Below are 17,860 nucleotides of genomic sequence, written 5' to 3' on the forward strand. Positions count from 1 at the left end.
ATGCAGTACTATTATTGTCTAGTTGTCTAGTTGAAGGGTGCTTAAACCTCTTTTGGAGGGTTGTGCTAAGGAGTCCATCAACCTCTGCTTTGACATTCTGTGCAGTTGGAATCCATTTCTTGCCTTTCACTATTCACCTCTGCTAAAATAGTAATTAGATTCCAAAGTGGTCTAAAATGGCACTAACTTCTATTCATGCTGGGCTTTCCCTCCCTCTTAATGCAGACCTTTAATCCTCACACACCATGTGCGAGAAAGAACCCAAGCCTTTATAGTTGGTTCACGAAGCTGAATCTCCTGGGTTGGGTAATTGTCATGTATATACCTCTCACCGTGCACATAAAGAAAATAAGTGTCTTAACAAAAGAAGGGTGGAAGGGAAATAGTCACATTAAATGTACAAACATACGGCTCTTTGCATGTACCAAGTATTATGCCATATACATGGCGAGAGGCCTGTCCACTGCCTTATAACGCATTATTTTTGTGACACAGAATAAGGAAAGTAAAAGACAACAGCTCAGTGGTAGAATATGTTTTATGTATTGTAAGTCCCAAGCAAAATCACTGGCATAGCCATTTAAAGCATAGCATGTAGCAGCATGGAGAAGGCTTCTATCAGAAACTCTATGTAGGTCATTGTGACCCATACAAGACTAGCTGGACCTGTGGACTGACTCCATATACAGCAGTACAATATGTAAATGTACCAAAGGGCTGTGGTAATTAGTCTTTTAGTGCTGCAGACAGAAACCTGCTAAGTCTGTAACATTTAGGGAATAAAACTGTTCTGTGCTTTCAATGTGTTTCGATCATTTTTCTATTTTGTTTAACAACAACTAGCCCAGTTGTTGTCAAAACAAAGAGTCCTGTTACCTCATTTCTTTGTGACATGCAAATGCTTGGTGCATTTGACACCCATGGCTATTTATAAAGGCAAAGGTCTGGCCTCTGGGTTAGATTTTCAAAAGTATCCTCCAGCAAACACACAGCAGTCAACTGAGCAATATGAGTCTTAAGAATTAAATAACCAAACAAACAAAATGGACCCCACTGAGAAAACTTGACTTTGTGCTTGCAGTCAGTTGTCTCCATTTCTAACCTTGGCAAGAGCCAATAGCTATTTATTTCTAACCTTAGCAAGAGCCAATATCTATTTATTTTGCAACGGAAAAACAGGGCCAGCCTTATGACCCAGAATTATTTCCCTAGTCTAATTCTTAGCCACAGTGTCTTCCAAACATGCCATTTTTGAAGTGGATTGAGATAAACTGTAAAGGAGCAACAGTGGCCTAAGAATTATTTATAGGTAGCCCCTGAAAAGATACTACCACAACTGAAAACTTCAGTTTGAGAATTGCCCTCCAAGGTCTTTGAGACTGCAAATAAGGGCGAGTACACACCTTGTCCCTCTTGATCTGCAGGTACCTGTTTTATGTCCCTGATGTCAGTACAACTTCCTTCATGACAGCAATTTTCCCTGGTAATCTTTGAAACATGTGAGGGTTGGGGGAGAAAACTTGATGGGGTAGCCTTCCCACCTTGCGTTCCCAGGCATCATTGACAGTCATCTCCCAAACATCAGCAAAGTGCAGCAGATGACCCCAATGGTGGAGTCAGGCAGAAGACTTCTTGGGGGGTAGAACATCTGTCCTGTTTATTGCTGTTGATGTTGGCAAACTGTTGATCCTGGCATCTGGGCCTCTATCCGGCAGATTCTCTGGATCTATAGATTCTCTGGTCTTTTTGTTTGTACAAAAGGCAAAAGGAAAGGAGCTGTAGCCTTTGCCCTTGTAGCCTTTGCCTTTAGTGGCTAGGATTGAGCAGGAAAGCATCACTTTTTTCTTCCCCTTAGTTTCCATCAACACCTTCTGTAGTGTTAGCTTCTCAACAGTTGTCTTCTAGCAAACCTCTCTGTGGAAAGGTTGGCCTTGGTTTATGAGTCCATTCTCCAAAGGTTTCTATGTACCAATGCTATGTATTGAGCCAAAGGTTTCTATGTACCAGAACAATGGCAACTGGGACCCCACATTGGACAGCATGGTGTCCTATGTGGCATCTGTGATGAACTGGGAGGTTCTCTGTCTCCTTAGATGGAATCATTTTGTGGTCAGCCCACAAAATGGAAACTCTTCATAGACTTTCTTAAGTTCATGTTTGTTTTAGTAGATTAGGGGATCTTTTGGAACATTTTCCTCAATTTTTGGAAGAGTTGTTTCCAAGTGGAGGGTTACTACTGTTGCATCCACAAGGGGAACTTTAAGACCCTCCATGGCCTCCTCTGCTAAGATGTAGTACTTTTTTGCAACCATAGTCAGCAAGGTGCGATACACACCCTTTTTTGATAATTCTGTCAAAGTGTTCTGAAAAGGGGCAGATAGAAATCAGCTTTGCTGGCTGTTTAAATGCTCTGTTGTCCAGATGGGTAGAAGCAGATGACTTGGCTTCTTTTTCCCCATCATCCAGATGGTATTTTAAAGTGGTGGCTACCTTTCTAGCAGGTGCTGGAAATGTTCACCAGCAAAGAACCTGGCAGAATGGTCATGCGGCTCCTCCTCATCCCCAGACAACCCGCCCTCCTCATCAGAGCTGTTTGCTTCTGATCTGTTGGAGAACGAATTGTCCACATCAGGCTCCAACTTGTACCTCAGAGGTGGTGTGTCATCTTAAAAGTCTTTATGTGTTGTGTAAGTGGAGAAGTCAGAGGCAGGGAATTAGCCTCCTTTCCATCACTATATTGGGCTGGAGAGGGAGATCTTCATGTCCTTTTTGCACTGCCAGCAACTGTTTCTGTCTGTGGTGGTGCCTGTGGTCCATTCTCCGAGCTGGGGGAGGGGACATCTGGGTTCTCTGCTTCCCCTGCTGATCTCATTAGGCCATCAACTTGGATTGTGGAAGGTCCTAGTCCCCCATCAGGCATGCACCCCCTCTCCCAGACTGCCTGTTGTTGTAATATCATGCTTGGGGGACTGTTCCTTAGTTTGTTCCTTCCTCCTCTTTCCAGGCAAGTAGATAGAGGATAAAGATACAGTCTTCATCTCAGCCATAGTCCAGATAAGACTATTTTTCTTTCACTCAAAGTGTTATGTTCTCAATCTGACTGAACTGCAGGGCTATCAAAACTGGAGAGAACCAGCCTCCTCCAGCCCAGGACAGCAGCAGAAAACCTGCATAGCCCTGCTTGAACCATTGGAGGCATGACCTCACCAGATTGGATGACAAAGCCCCACTGAAGGAGAAAGAATCCTCGCCAGGTCTTTGTGGCATTGAAATTGAGTTTCTTTTCATTCTCCTTCATCTGTGTGACAAATAACATAATAAACCAGGGAATCACAATTATGCAGGCCACAATGGTCCAAGATTGCACCTAGGTCCCACTGGTCCCAGCTACAGAACATCACCAGGCCTTGCCATAGACACTGTAGCATTGTGGCTCATTACAGAGGAAATCTCAGATGTTCCATGGGGGAGGAAGTAGTGGGAAGATTGATGTGACAGGCATGCCCCTCGAGAGCCACACAGAATCTGCATGTTGTGCACCCCTGTTGCAAGCTGTTGGTCTCATTCAATAGGTTTGCCATCTCACTGTAGATAAAAGGTCTGTAGTGCCACAAGAATCCTGAAAATAATGCTTATTGAATATTAGACTGTGGTATAGCCATCCAATTTTAAATCAAACACCATAAGGACACCTTCAATTTCATGTGTCATCATCTGAAACGTTCAAGTTTAAAAAGTTTGTCTATGTAATTTGATGTGCTGAGTTACCAAATCATGAATACTCAGATGCAAATCAACCTTAAATACATTCCAGAATGGGGCAACTGGTACTGATGAATATTATTTGTTCTTCCCTTTTAAAAGTGAAGATTATTGGCTGATCTGAGCACACACAATTCCATGGTGCTATTGTGGAAGCAAGGAATTTAGTTCCTTGGAAATATCAAACAAGATCATGTATAGTCTGTGGTATAAAAAGTGTATAGACAGTTCCACCTGAAGGTTCAAAGAGTATACTGTATATGTATGGATATAGATGGGGAGAAAAAATGGAAGAGGATTTCCAGGCTTGGTTCAGGGTCAAAAACTCTTGATCAGGAACAACTGAATCAATGTGCATTAGTGTATCTAGGGGGGCAGGGCAGTAATTTGATCCAGGAGCCATGTGCCTCAGTTATATGGGGGGCACATTTTGGCCCTTTCCCTGCAAAACTCTCTACCCCCCACCAATCTTGCTCCTCTGCCCCCACAACCCCTCCTCTTTCTTCTCTACACAGCGTCAGTGGACAGGATGGAGGAAAAGGTTTGTGGGGGGGGGGGTCTTGGCCAGGGTAGTGGCAGAAGTTCAGCTTGCCCCAGTACACCAGTCAATGTGGGCAAATAAACACACTATTAAAGCGTTCTTCACTAACCCTTTGTGTATGCCATCAAGTCACAGCTGAATTATGCCATGTAGGGATTTCAAGGTAATAGATGTTCAGAGGGGATTTGCCATTTGCCAGCCTCCGCATCATGAGACTGGGGCTTCTTGGAGGTTGCCCATCTAAATACCAACTAGGGCCCAACACTGCTTTGTTTCTGAGATCTGACAAGATCAGGGCTCATTGGCCCAATAATGCTTAATAAAACACAATCTATAGCACCATCAAAATTATCCACATACAGTGGGGTGCTGTGTGGTTTCCAGGCTGTATGACTGTGTTCTAGCAGCATTCTCTCCTGACTTTTCGCCTGCACCTGTGGCTGGCATCTTCAGAGGATCTGATAGTTGGAAAGGAAAGCAAGTGGAGTATATATACCTGTGAGTAAAGGTCAATAGGTGAGGGCATCTGAATATGAGTGGCCTGGCAAGTGAGTAACAGAAGAGATAGCAAGGTCAATAGGTGAGGCACCTGAATAGAAGTAGTCTGGCCTTTGTTCCCCTTTGATTATCTGTAGTCATCTGTGTGCCTGTGTTGGAGGCTGATTAGTCACTGTCTTGACTCATAGTGTTTTCAAAACTGGTGGCCAAATTCTGTTCATTTTCATGGTTTCTTCCTTTCTGTTGAAATTGTCCATGTGCTTGTGGATTTCAATGGCTTCTCTGTGTAGTCTGACATAGTGTGGTTTGTCAGAGTGGTCCAGAATTTCTGTGTTTTCAAATAATATTCTGTGTCCAGGTTGGTTTATTATGTGTTCTGCTATTGCTGATTTTTCTGACTGAAATAGTCTGCAGTGCCTTTCGTGTTCTTTGATTCGTGTCTGAGCACTGCACTTGGTGGTTCCTGTGTAGACTTGTCCACAGCTACATGGTATGCAGTAGACTCCTGCCGTAGCTAGAGGATCCCTCTTATCCTTTGCTGAACGTAGCATTTGTTGAATTTTCTTAGTGGGTCTGTAGATTGTAGGTTATGCTTCTTCATCAGTTTTCCTATGCAGTCAATGGTTCCCTTGATGTATGGTAAGAACACTTTCCCTCTAGATGGATCTTTATCTTTGTTCATGTGGCTTGTTCTTGGTCTTGCAGCTCTTCTGATGTCTGTAGAAGAGTAACCATTAGCCTGTAGAGCCCGGTTTAGGTGGTTCAATTCATCTTGAAGGAGGTGGGGTTCACAGATTCTGTTTGCGTGATCTAGCAAAGTTTTTATGGTGCTCCTTTTTTGTCCTGGATGATGATTGGAGTTTTGGTGTAGATATCTATCAGTGTGTGTAGGTTTTCTGTATACTGAGTAGCCCAGTTGTTGGTTTGGTTTGCAGTTGACTAGGACATCTAGAAATGGCAGTTTCCCTTCATTTTCTTTTTCCATAGTAAATTGGATGTTTGGGTGGATCTTGTTGATATGGTCCAGGAACTTGTTTAGTTCTCCGTGGCTCCAAATCCACAAGCACATGGACAATTTCAACAGAAAGGAAGAAACCATGAAAATGAACAGAATTTGGCCACCAGTTTTGAAAAACACTAGAGTCAAGACAGTGACTAATCAGCTCAACACAGGCACAGGATGACTACAGATAATCAAAGGGAACAAAGGCCAGACTACTTCTATTCAGGTGCCTCACCTATTGACCTTGCTATCTCTTCTGTTACTCACTTGCCAGGCCACTCATATTCAGATGCCCTCACCTATTGACCTTTACTCACAGGTATATATACTCCACTTGCTTTCCTTTCCAACTATCAGATCCTCTGAAGATGCCAGCCACAGGTGCAGGTGAAACGTCAGGAGAGAATGCTGCCAGAACACGGCCATACAGCCCGGAAACCAGACAGCACCTCAGTGATTCCGGCCGTGAAAGCCTTCGACAATACATTATCCACATACACTAGCCAATTATGTTCCCAGGAATTAGTGAAAAGAATGAAGAGCAAAGTGGGAGTCTTCTTATGCCAAGATATCAGTTTTCTAAATCCTAAGATCCTTTAGAAATTCTTAGAATGATACTTGGGTGAACATTATTTACTTTTTCTCTTCCTCTTCCCCATATGTTGTGGGGATGACACAAGCTGAGAAAGAATGGCTTGCAAACAAGCACATAATGAATTCATGGAAGGGAAGCAATTTCAGTGGGAGAGCTGTCCAGATGAGCGGCTCCATCACTGAGCCACAACAAGAAAACGTTAGCCCCAGCTAATATATGAAAACCAGAACACCATAAAACAACCATTTTAGAATCTAGAGGAAACATGCTCATGTTAACAGGGCAGAAAGAATAAAGGAGCAACACAGAATTTTCTAATATCAAAATATAGCAATTTATTCAAGACACTGAATATGATCTGTTGATTCTCTCCTTGAATCAAATGAACTACAACATACAAGATGATCTGATGATAAAGAGAGAGACAAAGAGCGCGTGAGTGTGCGGGAGGGTGTGTGTGGACAAAATGGCAGCAGGGAGGAAAGGCAGGGGAAGCATATGTTTCAACAGAATCTGGGAAATGCTGAAATGAGAACCAAGTCTGGCTTCAAGTCTGACACAGACAATAAAAAACTTTAGTAGCCAGAATTCAGAATGATCAGTGAGTGGCTGAGAGAACAAATTCTGCAATTGACAAAGAACCACATTAAAAAAGGCCAAAAAGAAACAAAAGACACCCCCCCAAAAAAAAACAAAGACGACCCTTATGCTTGACAAAGTGCACTTCACTTGGCTCTAAAGTTAGCTAGTTTGTTTTTTGAAGAACAAAAATAAAAATACAATTTCTAATATGTGTGAGGGGACTAATACTTGTTGATCCCTTCCATGATGAGGCCATGGGATGTCCTGTAGAGTGACCACATTAAAGATGCAGTTGCCTCCCCTCCAGAAGAGCTTGCAGCAGAGCTATTCACAGTGCTAACCATCACAGGTGAATCCAGGTGCCATATTTCAGAACTGTCAAGGATAAAGAAAAGCCACAACAACAGGTGGTTCTTTGACAATTCCAACCTTTGTTTTGCTTGCTTAAGTCCACATATAAATCCTAACCTTGTCACATTGGCATTTTATCTTGGGCAAATGGAGAAGCAGTACAGTTCACTGGAAACATAACACTCTGCCACTCTCTAATATCGTGGTCCTAGACTGCCCTGATTTGTAAACAAAAAGGGTCAGCAAATTAAATACAAGGTTATTTCCATATACTCTGAATGCTAGACTCTGATCACATAGATCAATTTTAAAAAATCACTTGGAATAGAATGCCACAATCAGGCCATAGGCTACTCTGGATATATCTCACAGTAGTTATTTGGATATATGAATCAGAACAGAAATATCACTTTAAAAAAAAAGAAACAAATAGTTATAATTGCCATCATGAAGTTCTGCCAATGAAACTAAACCACCCAACTCTTTTGTTTTTCCTCTTGCAGAAGGCTGATCAAAAAGAAGCAGCACCCTGACCTTTGTTGTTTTAGCAAAATGCCTTTTATGAGGAGATAAAAGGGATACTGCATCTTTAAATGTGTATCAGATTCCATCTGCATTGTTCTTTCAAACGACTAACACAATCCAGCCTACATCTGGTGGACATTCTAAACTTCTAAAATTGTGTTTAACGTAAAAAATACTTTTCTCTCTCCAAAAATACACTGAGTTCTTTCTTTTTTTAAAAAGTCATTTTTCTCCAGTAAAAAGCTTTCCCGGCACTGCATTCTTACATAAAGCACTTATTACACAATCTGATGAAAGTGCCCTTGAGACGCTAAGATCTGAAGCATGGAATAATTAAAAAACAGAAGGGGAAGAAGTTGGGAGAGGAGGATAAAAAGGGAAGACAATAAAAGAGGAGAGAGAGGCAGTCTGTTACACCATTTCATTTTGCCCACCTGGCTGCATCTACTGAAGGCATAGAGGAGGAGGGTGGGGAAAACCACAGACCAAGAAAAAAAAAGACTGGAAAAAGAGAAGAAAATACTCAGTTCAAAGCTACAGCCTGTGATCCTCAAGGCCTAATGTTCCAGCTGTTAGGAAAACAAAAGTCCATCGAACAAATAAAAGTAGTCTAGAAAATACAAAGTGTTGTGATTACAAAGTTGCACACATTGTTGGTACAAACTGGTCTTTGAAGGACCTTTGGGAGAGTAACTGTAGTGTCCCAATTGGAAGGAAAGAAATACAACACCACATGGAGGAGTAGGATTCTTCTTCCCATTTTGGTTTAATCAAAGCACTTTAGCTTTATAGGTTTATTATTATTTTTTTATTATTTTTGGCACAGCTTTTCTTCTGCTCTTCTGCAGTCATCAGATTGAGTTCCTGGAGACCCAACCAGACAGGCAAGCTTTTAGCTGGTGGAGGTCTTCTTACCTCCGTTGGCTCAAAGTTCAAGGTAGAACCTATCCCCATACCCTCCCCCTAAGTGACTCCTTTGTGAATGTTATGGACAAAACTTTGCAGACTTCAGGCACCTGGGAGAGCTGGTTCTGTTTCACACTCTAGCTTTCCCCTTGTTCCTGTGTTTCCCCCCAATTCTTGCAGTCCTAAAGATGTCAAGAATAGTTTTGAAGAATGCTTCTACCCACACATTCAACTGCTGGTCCATTTGCAATGTTGTCTAAAGCCTTTATTTTCGCAAGTCTAGAACACAAACCTGAGAAGAGAGAGAGAAAAAAATGGGAAAATATCAAAAACATGTCTAAAATACATTATAATGTTCTGTTGGTAATAATGGACAATGATCTAAGCCACACAGCAGAAAATACAGAAGGGAACAATTTTATGTTCCCTAAGGGCTGGTTAACTCTCTTAAATGATGGTGGATACTCTTTGCCTGGTAGAGATACAGGCAAAAATAGACAGGTAGAAATACCCTACATATATAAACTAATGTGTGAACTGGACATTCCACACGATTATATAAGCAGCCACCCACCACTCATGCACCATCATCACATGAACAGAGTTTCTGGTTTGCATTCATTGTTAGATGATGTCATAAGGCCAGAATTCACCAAAGACCTTGGAGACTTCCCAAAATTCTTGAAACAGAGCAGGGGCACATTTAAGAAAGAAATAGCACAGCTTCTCCCAAATACCATGGAAAACCTTTTAGTTTATTCAGTGGCACTAAAGGGGTGCACTGGGTACCTAGTAAACACCCCTGGGGACATAAAAATCTCCTGGATAATTCAGCCCAGAACTAGATTTTACTGCTTCACTTTCCTGCTGCAGTATACTGACCCCCCTAGAGCATTATTTTACTGGGTTTCAGTGGACACTCAGGAACAAATTAACAGGTAAACCAAGAGCCTGTAGTGGGAAACAGGAAATATGCAGGAATTGCCACCTTCTCTCCTGCCAACAGAAATGCTGCTCCAACAGAAGAACTGTGATTGGGCTCATACCGCTGCATTCAATGGGCCAAATGTTACATTGAATGCAACACCTCATATAGTTTGCAAAGTGAGCCCAGGATCACAAATCTTAAGCAGTTATGCCACAAGGCTGTTTCTGTCTGCAATAGATTAACATAAGAGCCTTTCTGAATTCTGTTTGAAATGCGAGTGCTCAACAGAGCTTTTTTATTTCAGAAAGACAAGGCCACTTAAATTCCTCTGCACGGTTCCCACTAATTCAGAGAGATCAGCTGAACAACACAGAAAATTTGCTCTTTTGTGAGCTTAATTTAATAACAGTAACCAAAAGCATGTCTACAAAATGCTTACGGATCCATCAGATGCACTGGCTCCTACTTTATCTCCTCTAGCATTCCAGCAGACTTCAAATATTCCCCCAGTGCCTCTGTAGCTATGAACCAGAGTTCCACTCTAGAATAACAGTAACAACAATAATAATAATAACAATAATAATCCTTCAGGAAACAAGTGTTTAATATGCTTTTCCTTTAAGAATAATTAAGCAACACACAAATTAGTATTATTTTCAGTCTCGGATCCATTATTTTTTTATCTGATCAGACTTTAGAAAAGTCTAACAAAAGGCAGATGTACAGTTCAGTTCTACTATGCTTTATCATCAACGTATGGAGCAAGTGGATAAGAACACTGAATATTTTTAAAGTGGTATCATCAAAATGTTGACAACACCAAAAGCATTAGCTAATCTGAAATATTATTATCATCCTACTATATAAAAAGGCCAGCTGTTTCAAATGACTCATTCCTTAAAGTGAAGGACTCTGGAAGATGTAATCCAAAGGGCTCCATATCCTGAGCAAAGAAGAGGCCCTCTCACTCAGCCAATAACCCTTCTTAATGCTCTGGGGTCCTCACAGGCCTGTCCTAATCCTTGCCTGAGTCAATTCTTGAATAAATCAGCAGCCTCCCTCCCCCTTTGCAAAGCTGGGATCCAGATTTAAATATATTTGAAATATTTGCTCCATAATATTTGGGATCCAGCTTTGCAAATGGGGGTAGCGTGCCTATGAGATGGGGAGAGTTATCCCCATCTTCACAGGTACATGCTGGTTCCCCTTCCTTTGCAAAGCCAGGATCCAGCTTTGCAAATGGCGCAGGGTGTGCTACAAAGTTGAGGAGAACTCTACTCATCTTCGCAGGTACCCAGCTGTCCTCCCTTTGCAAAGCTGGAGGGGGCCTTCACAGGCACCTTGCTGCCCCTCCTTGCAATGCTGGCATCCAGCTTTACAAAGGGGGGGGGTGCCTGTGGGGATGGGGAGAAGTCTCCCGATCTTCACATGTACCCTACTGTGTCTTGCCCTTGTCAAAGTTGGGATGTTTGGGGTAGTGCAATTTCAGAGTTTGGTCCTGCAGATACATGTCCATGTCTACTGCCCCAGAAAGTTTAGTTTTCTAGAGCTCATTGTATGTTTCACACAATGGGCTTTATATATTTAGTCCATAAAAATGTGATGCTTTCAATTTTTAAAAAATTAAACATTTAATATATATAATGCAACAAGATTTCACTTGGAAATGTTTTAGAACACATATACTATTACAAGGTAAATCCAGTTCAATTAAAATTCTAAACATTTATGTTATTAAATTACCCTACCTGAGTATTCCATATATGGACACATTTGTCAAAGGACCCACTTGCTAAGTATTTTCCATCAGGACTAAAAGCTACACTGTAGACGGGTTCTTGATGTTTGGTTAATGTATGCGTGCAGACTCCCCTTTCAACGTCCCACAATCGAACAGTAGAGTCAAATGAAGCACTGTGGGAAACATTTAAAATCAAAAGGTTTCCAGCTGTTTGAAGGATATTACGAAATTTAAATTCATACAAGTTCCAACATTTCATACAGTTAAAGAATGTGTTTGTAGCTTCCCAGAAAAATACATAATTTTGTACATACGTTTCTTGCCTCCCTCTCTCTGTTCCATCCCAAGTTGGGAGGTAAAGAGCAGAATTTGGTGAAGGGGTTAGCATCAGAAGGGGAGGTTAAAGGACAATGTCAGGATCAGGTTATTTATAAGTGTGATCAGAAGTGTAACCTAGCAGTCTGCTTAGAAAGGGTTCCCCTGCTTGGGAGAAACAGCTTAAAATTGACATCTCACCTCCCACCCCCGCCATATGACCTGAATACTTATTTCCCTCTGTTGTTATTTCAAATAAACATTCTTGTTCAGTTTTTTTAAAAAAAACATCTTGACTTTGCCTTGTTTACCTCATCCCTCAGTTGTTAGCTACATACTTGAATGGGTTCTATACCCAAGCTACAACATTATCCCTGAACTTTATTTCCCCCTGGATCGCTGGTGCTATGGGCAAGGCAAAATCCGGGGGGAGTGATGCTTCTCTAGCAAAATGTAAAGGACTTTTTTGTAACATTTAGTTATTTCCCTGAGTAGCTTGGAGGAACAGCCAAATAGAAATAAATTCACACACACCACATTATCTGATCAAGTAAAACATACGCTTGGTATAAGTAATCTGTGATGTTTCCTCCAAGGAGTTCAGAGCAATGTACTTCCTCTTCCATTTTAGTCAATTAACAACTTTATGAGATATGTTAGGCTAAGAGAGTGACCAGACAAAGTTCACATGGTCCAGCAGTCAAGTCACTGCACCACACTGACTCTTGAAGTAGGAGTTGGAATACAGTATTTACCTTGCTAACATAACATTGGAGTTCGGGTTGCTAGTGCCTGGTCCCGTTGGACTCCATTTGATAGTATAAATTTCTTTGTTATGTGCCTGAAGGTCGTGTACACATACGTCTTGCTTCATACTCCATATCTATTAAAACCAGAAGGGAAAAACATGCCTTTAGGTTATAATCTACAGTTTAGCTTACTCTTACTAGATTAAGTAAAACAAGTTGTATGAGAAACGTGGCCGTGGCTATTCTTTAATAGTTTTATCATCTAGACACAAAATGTATCATTAGCAACGGAAATGACACTGTGTGAATGATGTCTTTGTCAATCTTTTACAACAGATTTGTTAAATATGGTATAGCCAAAGTTCCTACAAGAGTATTTTACCTTTAATGTCATATCATCTGAGCAAGACGCTAGAAGCATACCAGAGGGATCCCATTTGATTGCATTGACCTCATTCTGAAATAAAGATTTATTTTATCAGAATTACTGCATGCAAACAGCTGTGTAAATTTTATCCAGAAGAGGGTTCTCTAGATTTATTAGAAAGACAAATAAAACAACTACATGTTACATTACTGGTTTTCTTATTCTAGTCATGAAAGGGACCAAAAATTCTGCTCTGTAGCATAATATCTGAACAGGATCGTGTACGTTTTTTATATACAATCAGCTCTCTTATTTACACGGCAGAGTTTAACCATGTATGCTATTTACATTTATTATCTTTTTTAAAAAAGAGTTGCACTTACTTGTAAATGATGTTAAGAACATAAGAACATAAGAACAAGCCAGCTGGATCAGACCAAAGTCCATCTAGTCCAGCTCTCTGCTACTCGCAGTGGCCCACCAGGTGCCTTAGGGAGCTCACATGTAGGATGTGAACGCAATGGCCTTCTGCGGCTGTTGCTCCCGATCACCTGGTCTGCTAAGGCATTTGCAATCTCAGATCAAGGAGGATCAAGATTGGTAGCCATAGGTTGACTTCTCCTCCATAAATCTGTCCAAGCCCCTTTTAAAGCTATGCAGGTTAGTGGCCATCACCACCTCCTGTGGCAGCATATTCCAAACACCAATCACACGTTGTGTGAAGAAGTGTTTCCTTTTATTAGTCCTAATTCTTCCCCCCAGCATTTTCAATGAATGCCCCCTGGTTCTAGTATTGTGAGAAAGAGAGAAAAATTTCTCTCTGTCAACATTTTCTACCCCATGCATAATTTTGTAGACTTCAATCATATCCCCCCTCAGACGCCTCCTCTCCAAACTAAAGAGTCCCAAACGCTGCAGCCTCTCCTCATAGGGAAGGTGCTCCAGTCCCTCAATCATCCTTGTTGCCCTTCTCTGCACTTTTTCTATCTCCTTAATATCCTTTTTGAGATGCGGCGACCAGAACTGGACACAGTACTCCAAGTGAGGTCGCACCACTGCTTTATATAAGGGCATGACAATCTTTGCAGTTTTATTATCAATTCCTTTCCTAATGATCCCCAGCATAGAGTTTGCCTTTTTTACAGCTGCCATGCATTGAGTTGACATTCCCATGGAACTATCAACTAAGAGGCCTAAATCCCTTTCCTGGTCTGTGACTGATAGCACTGACCCCTGTAGCGTGTATGTGAAGTTTGGATTTTTTGCCCCTATGTGCATCACTTTACATTTTGCTGCATTGAACTGCATTTGCCATTTCTGGGCCCACTCACCTAATTTATCAAGGTCCGCTTGGAGCTCTTCGCAATCCTTTGTGGTTCTCACCACCCTACATAATTTGGTATCGTCTGCAAACTTTGCCACCACGCTACCCACCCCTACTTCCAGGGCATTTATGAATAGGTTAAAGAGCACTGGTCCCAAACAGGATCCTTGGGGACACCACTCCGACATCTCTCCATTGTGAGAACTTCCCATTTACACCCTCTTTGTTTCCTGTTTCTCAACCAGTTTTAATCCATGGGAGGACTTCCCCTCTTATTCCTTCATTGCTGAGTTTTTCTCAACAGTCTCTGGTGAGGGAACTTTGTCAAAAAGCCTTTGGAAATCCAAGTAGACAATGTCCACTGGTTTACTCCACATGTCTGTTTACACCCTCAAAGAACTCTAGTAAGTTTGTAAGACAGGATTTGCCTCTGCAAAAGCCATGCTGACTCTTTCTCAGCGAGTCTTGCTTTTCTACATGTTTGATAATTTTATCTTTAATGATAGATTCTACTAATTTACCAGGAACAGATGTCAAACTGACTGGCCTGTAATTTCCCGAGGTCCCCTAGATCCTTTCTTAAAGATTGGTGTGACATTGGCCATCTTCCAGTCTTCAGGGATGGAGCCTGATTTCAGGGATAAGTTGCATATTAAAGTGAGAAGATCAGCAATTTCATGCTTGAGCTCTTTAAGAACTCTTGGGTGAATGCAATCTGGGCCAGGGGATTTGGTAACCTTTAGTTTATCAATGGCTGCCAGAACTTCTTCCTTGTCTACCACTATCTTCACTAGTTCACCGGATTAAGCCTCCTAAGAAGCTTGGTTCAGGTGCAGGAATGTTCCTCACCTCACCTCTTGGGTGAAGACAGATGCAAAGAATTCATTTAGCTTCTCTGCAATCTCCCTGCCATCTTTTAGCACACCCGTCGTTCCTTTGTCATCTAATGGGCCTACCGCTTCCCTTGCTGGCTTCCTGCTTTTGATGTACTTGAAGAACTGTTTGTTGCTGGTCTTGATGTTCATGACCATCGTTCCTCATAATCCTTTTGCCTCCCTTACAGCTAACTTGCTTCTCTTTGCCACCATTTGTGTTCCCTCTCATATTCTTCATCAGCCAAAACTGGACTTCCATTTTCTAAAAGACATTTTCTTTTTTTCTGATAATTTCCTCAACCTCTCTTGTTAACCATGGTGGCTTTCTTTTGGACTGGGTGCTGCTTTTCTAACCTGTGGAACACATTCCAGCTGAGCTTTTATTACTGTGTTTTTAAATAACCTCCAAGCATCCTGGACAGTTTTGTCTCTCTTGATTTTCCCTTTCAGCTTCCTGCGCACTATCCCCCTCATCTTTGAGAAATTTCCCTTTCTGAAGTAAACTACATTAGTAGTTGCCACTTGTTAAGCATGCTGAGATACTGAATCTGACAGCATTGTGGTGGCTGTTGTTCCTCTCGGCTCAACAACACTGACTTCCTGCACCCAGGTCCTGGGTCCCACATAGAATTAGGATCTAGGATCACCTCTCCCCTGGTTGGTTCTACAACCATCTGCTCTAAGCCACAGTCATTTAGCATATCCAGGAAAGTTCTCTCCTTTTATGACCTGAACATGCATTTTCCAGTTTATATGGGGATAGTTAAAATCACCCATTACCACTACATTTTGTTTTGTTGGCCTCTCTAATTTCTTTTTCCATCTCCAGAATCCTCTTGTGCACTTTGGTCAGGGGATGATAATATATTCCTAATATTAAACTGTCCTTCACCTGGTATTGATATCCACAATGGTGATTCTGTAGGGAACCAGCTCCTTGCATTGTCTATTTTATGTGATACTATGCTCTCTTTGATGTAAGGGGCAACTCCACCCCAATCGCCCTGTCCTATCCTTCCTATAGAGCCTGTAGCCGGTATAACAGCATCCCACTGGTTCTCCTCATTCCACCATGTCTCTGTAATGCCCACTATATCAAAAATTACTCCTTCAAAACTCTACTCTAGCTCCCCATTTTAGGTCGAGATGCTTCTACTATTAGCATAGAACTTGCCTGTATACCCTGTCTCTGTCCTTAACCTGGGATTTATGTGCCTTTTACCATCAAGTCTTTTTTGTAGACACTATCCTTGTCACATGCACATTGCTATGTTTCGCTTGTATCTGGTTGATTTAGAAAAACCTCCCTCTCTGTCTGCATCCCCATAGATACTGTATTCGAACCCGGAAGTCACCTTCAGCTCCTGTCGGCTTTCCCCAGTGATCAGTTTAAAAGCTGTTCTGCCACCTTTTTTTTTTAATGTTGGCCAGCAGCCTGGTTCCTCTTTGGTTAAGATGAAGCCGATCCCGTTGTACAGACCTGCCTTGTCCCAAAAGGTTCCCCAGTTCCTGACAAATCTGAAACCCTCTGCCTTACACCACCTTCTCATCCATTTGAGACCCTGTATCTCCGCTTGCCCTGGCCTAAGCCCTAGCATTATTGGACAGGTACCATTTCTGAGAATGCCTTGGAGGTCCTGGACTTCAACCTTTTCCTAGCAGCCTAAATTTAGCTTCCAGAACCTCGGCTACATTTCCCAATGTCATTGATACCAATGTGGACCACAACTGCTGACTCCACCCAGCACTGTCTAAAAGCCTATCTAGGCAGAGTGTGACATCCATAACCAGCACCAGGCGAGCCAAGTCACCATCGCGATCATCAACACTCTCACAAACCCAACTCTCTACATTTCTAATGATCGAATCACACACACTACAAGGGAGCCCCCCCCACCTCCCGAGGGGTATCCTCAGAGAGGATAGCTGATCACCAGTTAAGGAAGGGATCCCATCTAGGGAGCATCTTCCACCACCTCGAACTAGCACCCTCCGTCCCCAAGACCTTCATTCTCCATGACATCTGAAGAGATGTCACCTTGGGAGTGGGGACCCGGCTGTTGGGTCCCTGAAAGCCTTGTCTGTCACCCTCTCTACTCTTTCAGCTTCTCCAGGTCTGCCACCTTGGCTTCAAAGAGCGCCTGCGTTCCTTGAGTGCCAGGAGCTCATTGCAGCGAGGGCACACAACTTCTGTCCTAGTGGCAGATAGTCATACATGTGACACTCAGTGCAAAACGCTGGAAGCCCCCATCTCCTGCTGGCTTTCTGCCTTCATATCTGATTTGTTTAGATATTTAAATATTAAGCTTTTAGTCACTGCCCCTGGAGCTATCTGCACTTACTATCTGTCAAATATGTCCTTATTAATTTAAAATTTTTAAAAAATTAAATTAAAATTAGCCGCCATTAGGCGTAGCGCCTTCAGTTCCAGAGATTGAACTAAAGCCCACCTCTCAGGACAAAAAGCCCACCTCTCAGGACAAAGAGACAAGAGATGAACTCTGTTAACCCTGTTAAGCCCACCTTCCAGATTCAGCAGCCTTAGCTCACAGGAGCCTTTACAAGGGAGAAAAGAGATAGCCCTGCTAAAATACACTTTGTTTTTTAAAGCTGTGGCTTTGAGGAAAAGCCCTCAAATGAACACCAGCACTCTGCTCTTCCTGGCCAAGTCTTCTTCTGCTGCTACTCCTCTCTGCTGGTTCCAGAGACTAATGTTCATCTTTGGTCTTCTGTGCAGGTGCACTCTGAGACTGCATCTGATGCAGTCCAGCTTCAGTGAGATTCTGAGCCAGCTCTAG

General features: G+C 42.2%; 1 protein-coding gene across 1 annotated transcript in view; it reads right to left on the reverse strand.

Moving 5' to 3' along the window:
• Nucleotides 1-6,709: 6,709 nt before the first annotated feature.
• The window catches only part of TBL1X (transducin beta like 1 X-linked), a 169,878-nt gene continuing 158,727 nt past the window's right edge, over nucleotides 6,710-17,860 (reverse strand). The window contains 5 exon segments of the mRNA XM_048493434.1: nucleotides 6,710-9,055; nucleotides 10,131-10,232; nucleotides 11,440-11,605; nucleotides 12,503-12,630; nucleotides 12,879-12,953. Of these exon segments, the coding sequence (XP_048349391.1) occupies nucleotides 9,029-9,055; nucleotides 10,131-10,232; nucleotides 11,440-11,605; nucleotides 12,503-12,630; nucleotides 12,879-12,953 (498 nt within the window). The 3' untranslated portion in view covers nucleotides 6,710-9,028.

This window comes from Sphaerodactylus townsendi, linkage group LG04 (genome assembly GCF_021028975.2).
Source record: "Sphaerodactylus townsendi isolate TG3544 linkage group LG04, MPM_Stown_v2.3, whole genome shotgun sequence".
Taxonomy (NCBI): Eukaryota; Metazoa; Chordata; class Lepidosauria; order Squamata; family Sphaerodactylidae; genus Sphaerodactylus; species Sphaerodactylus townsendi.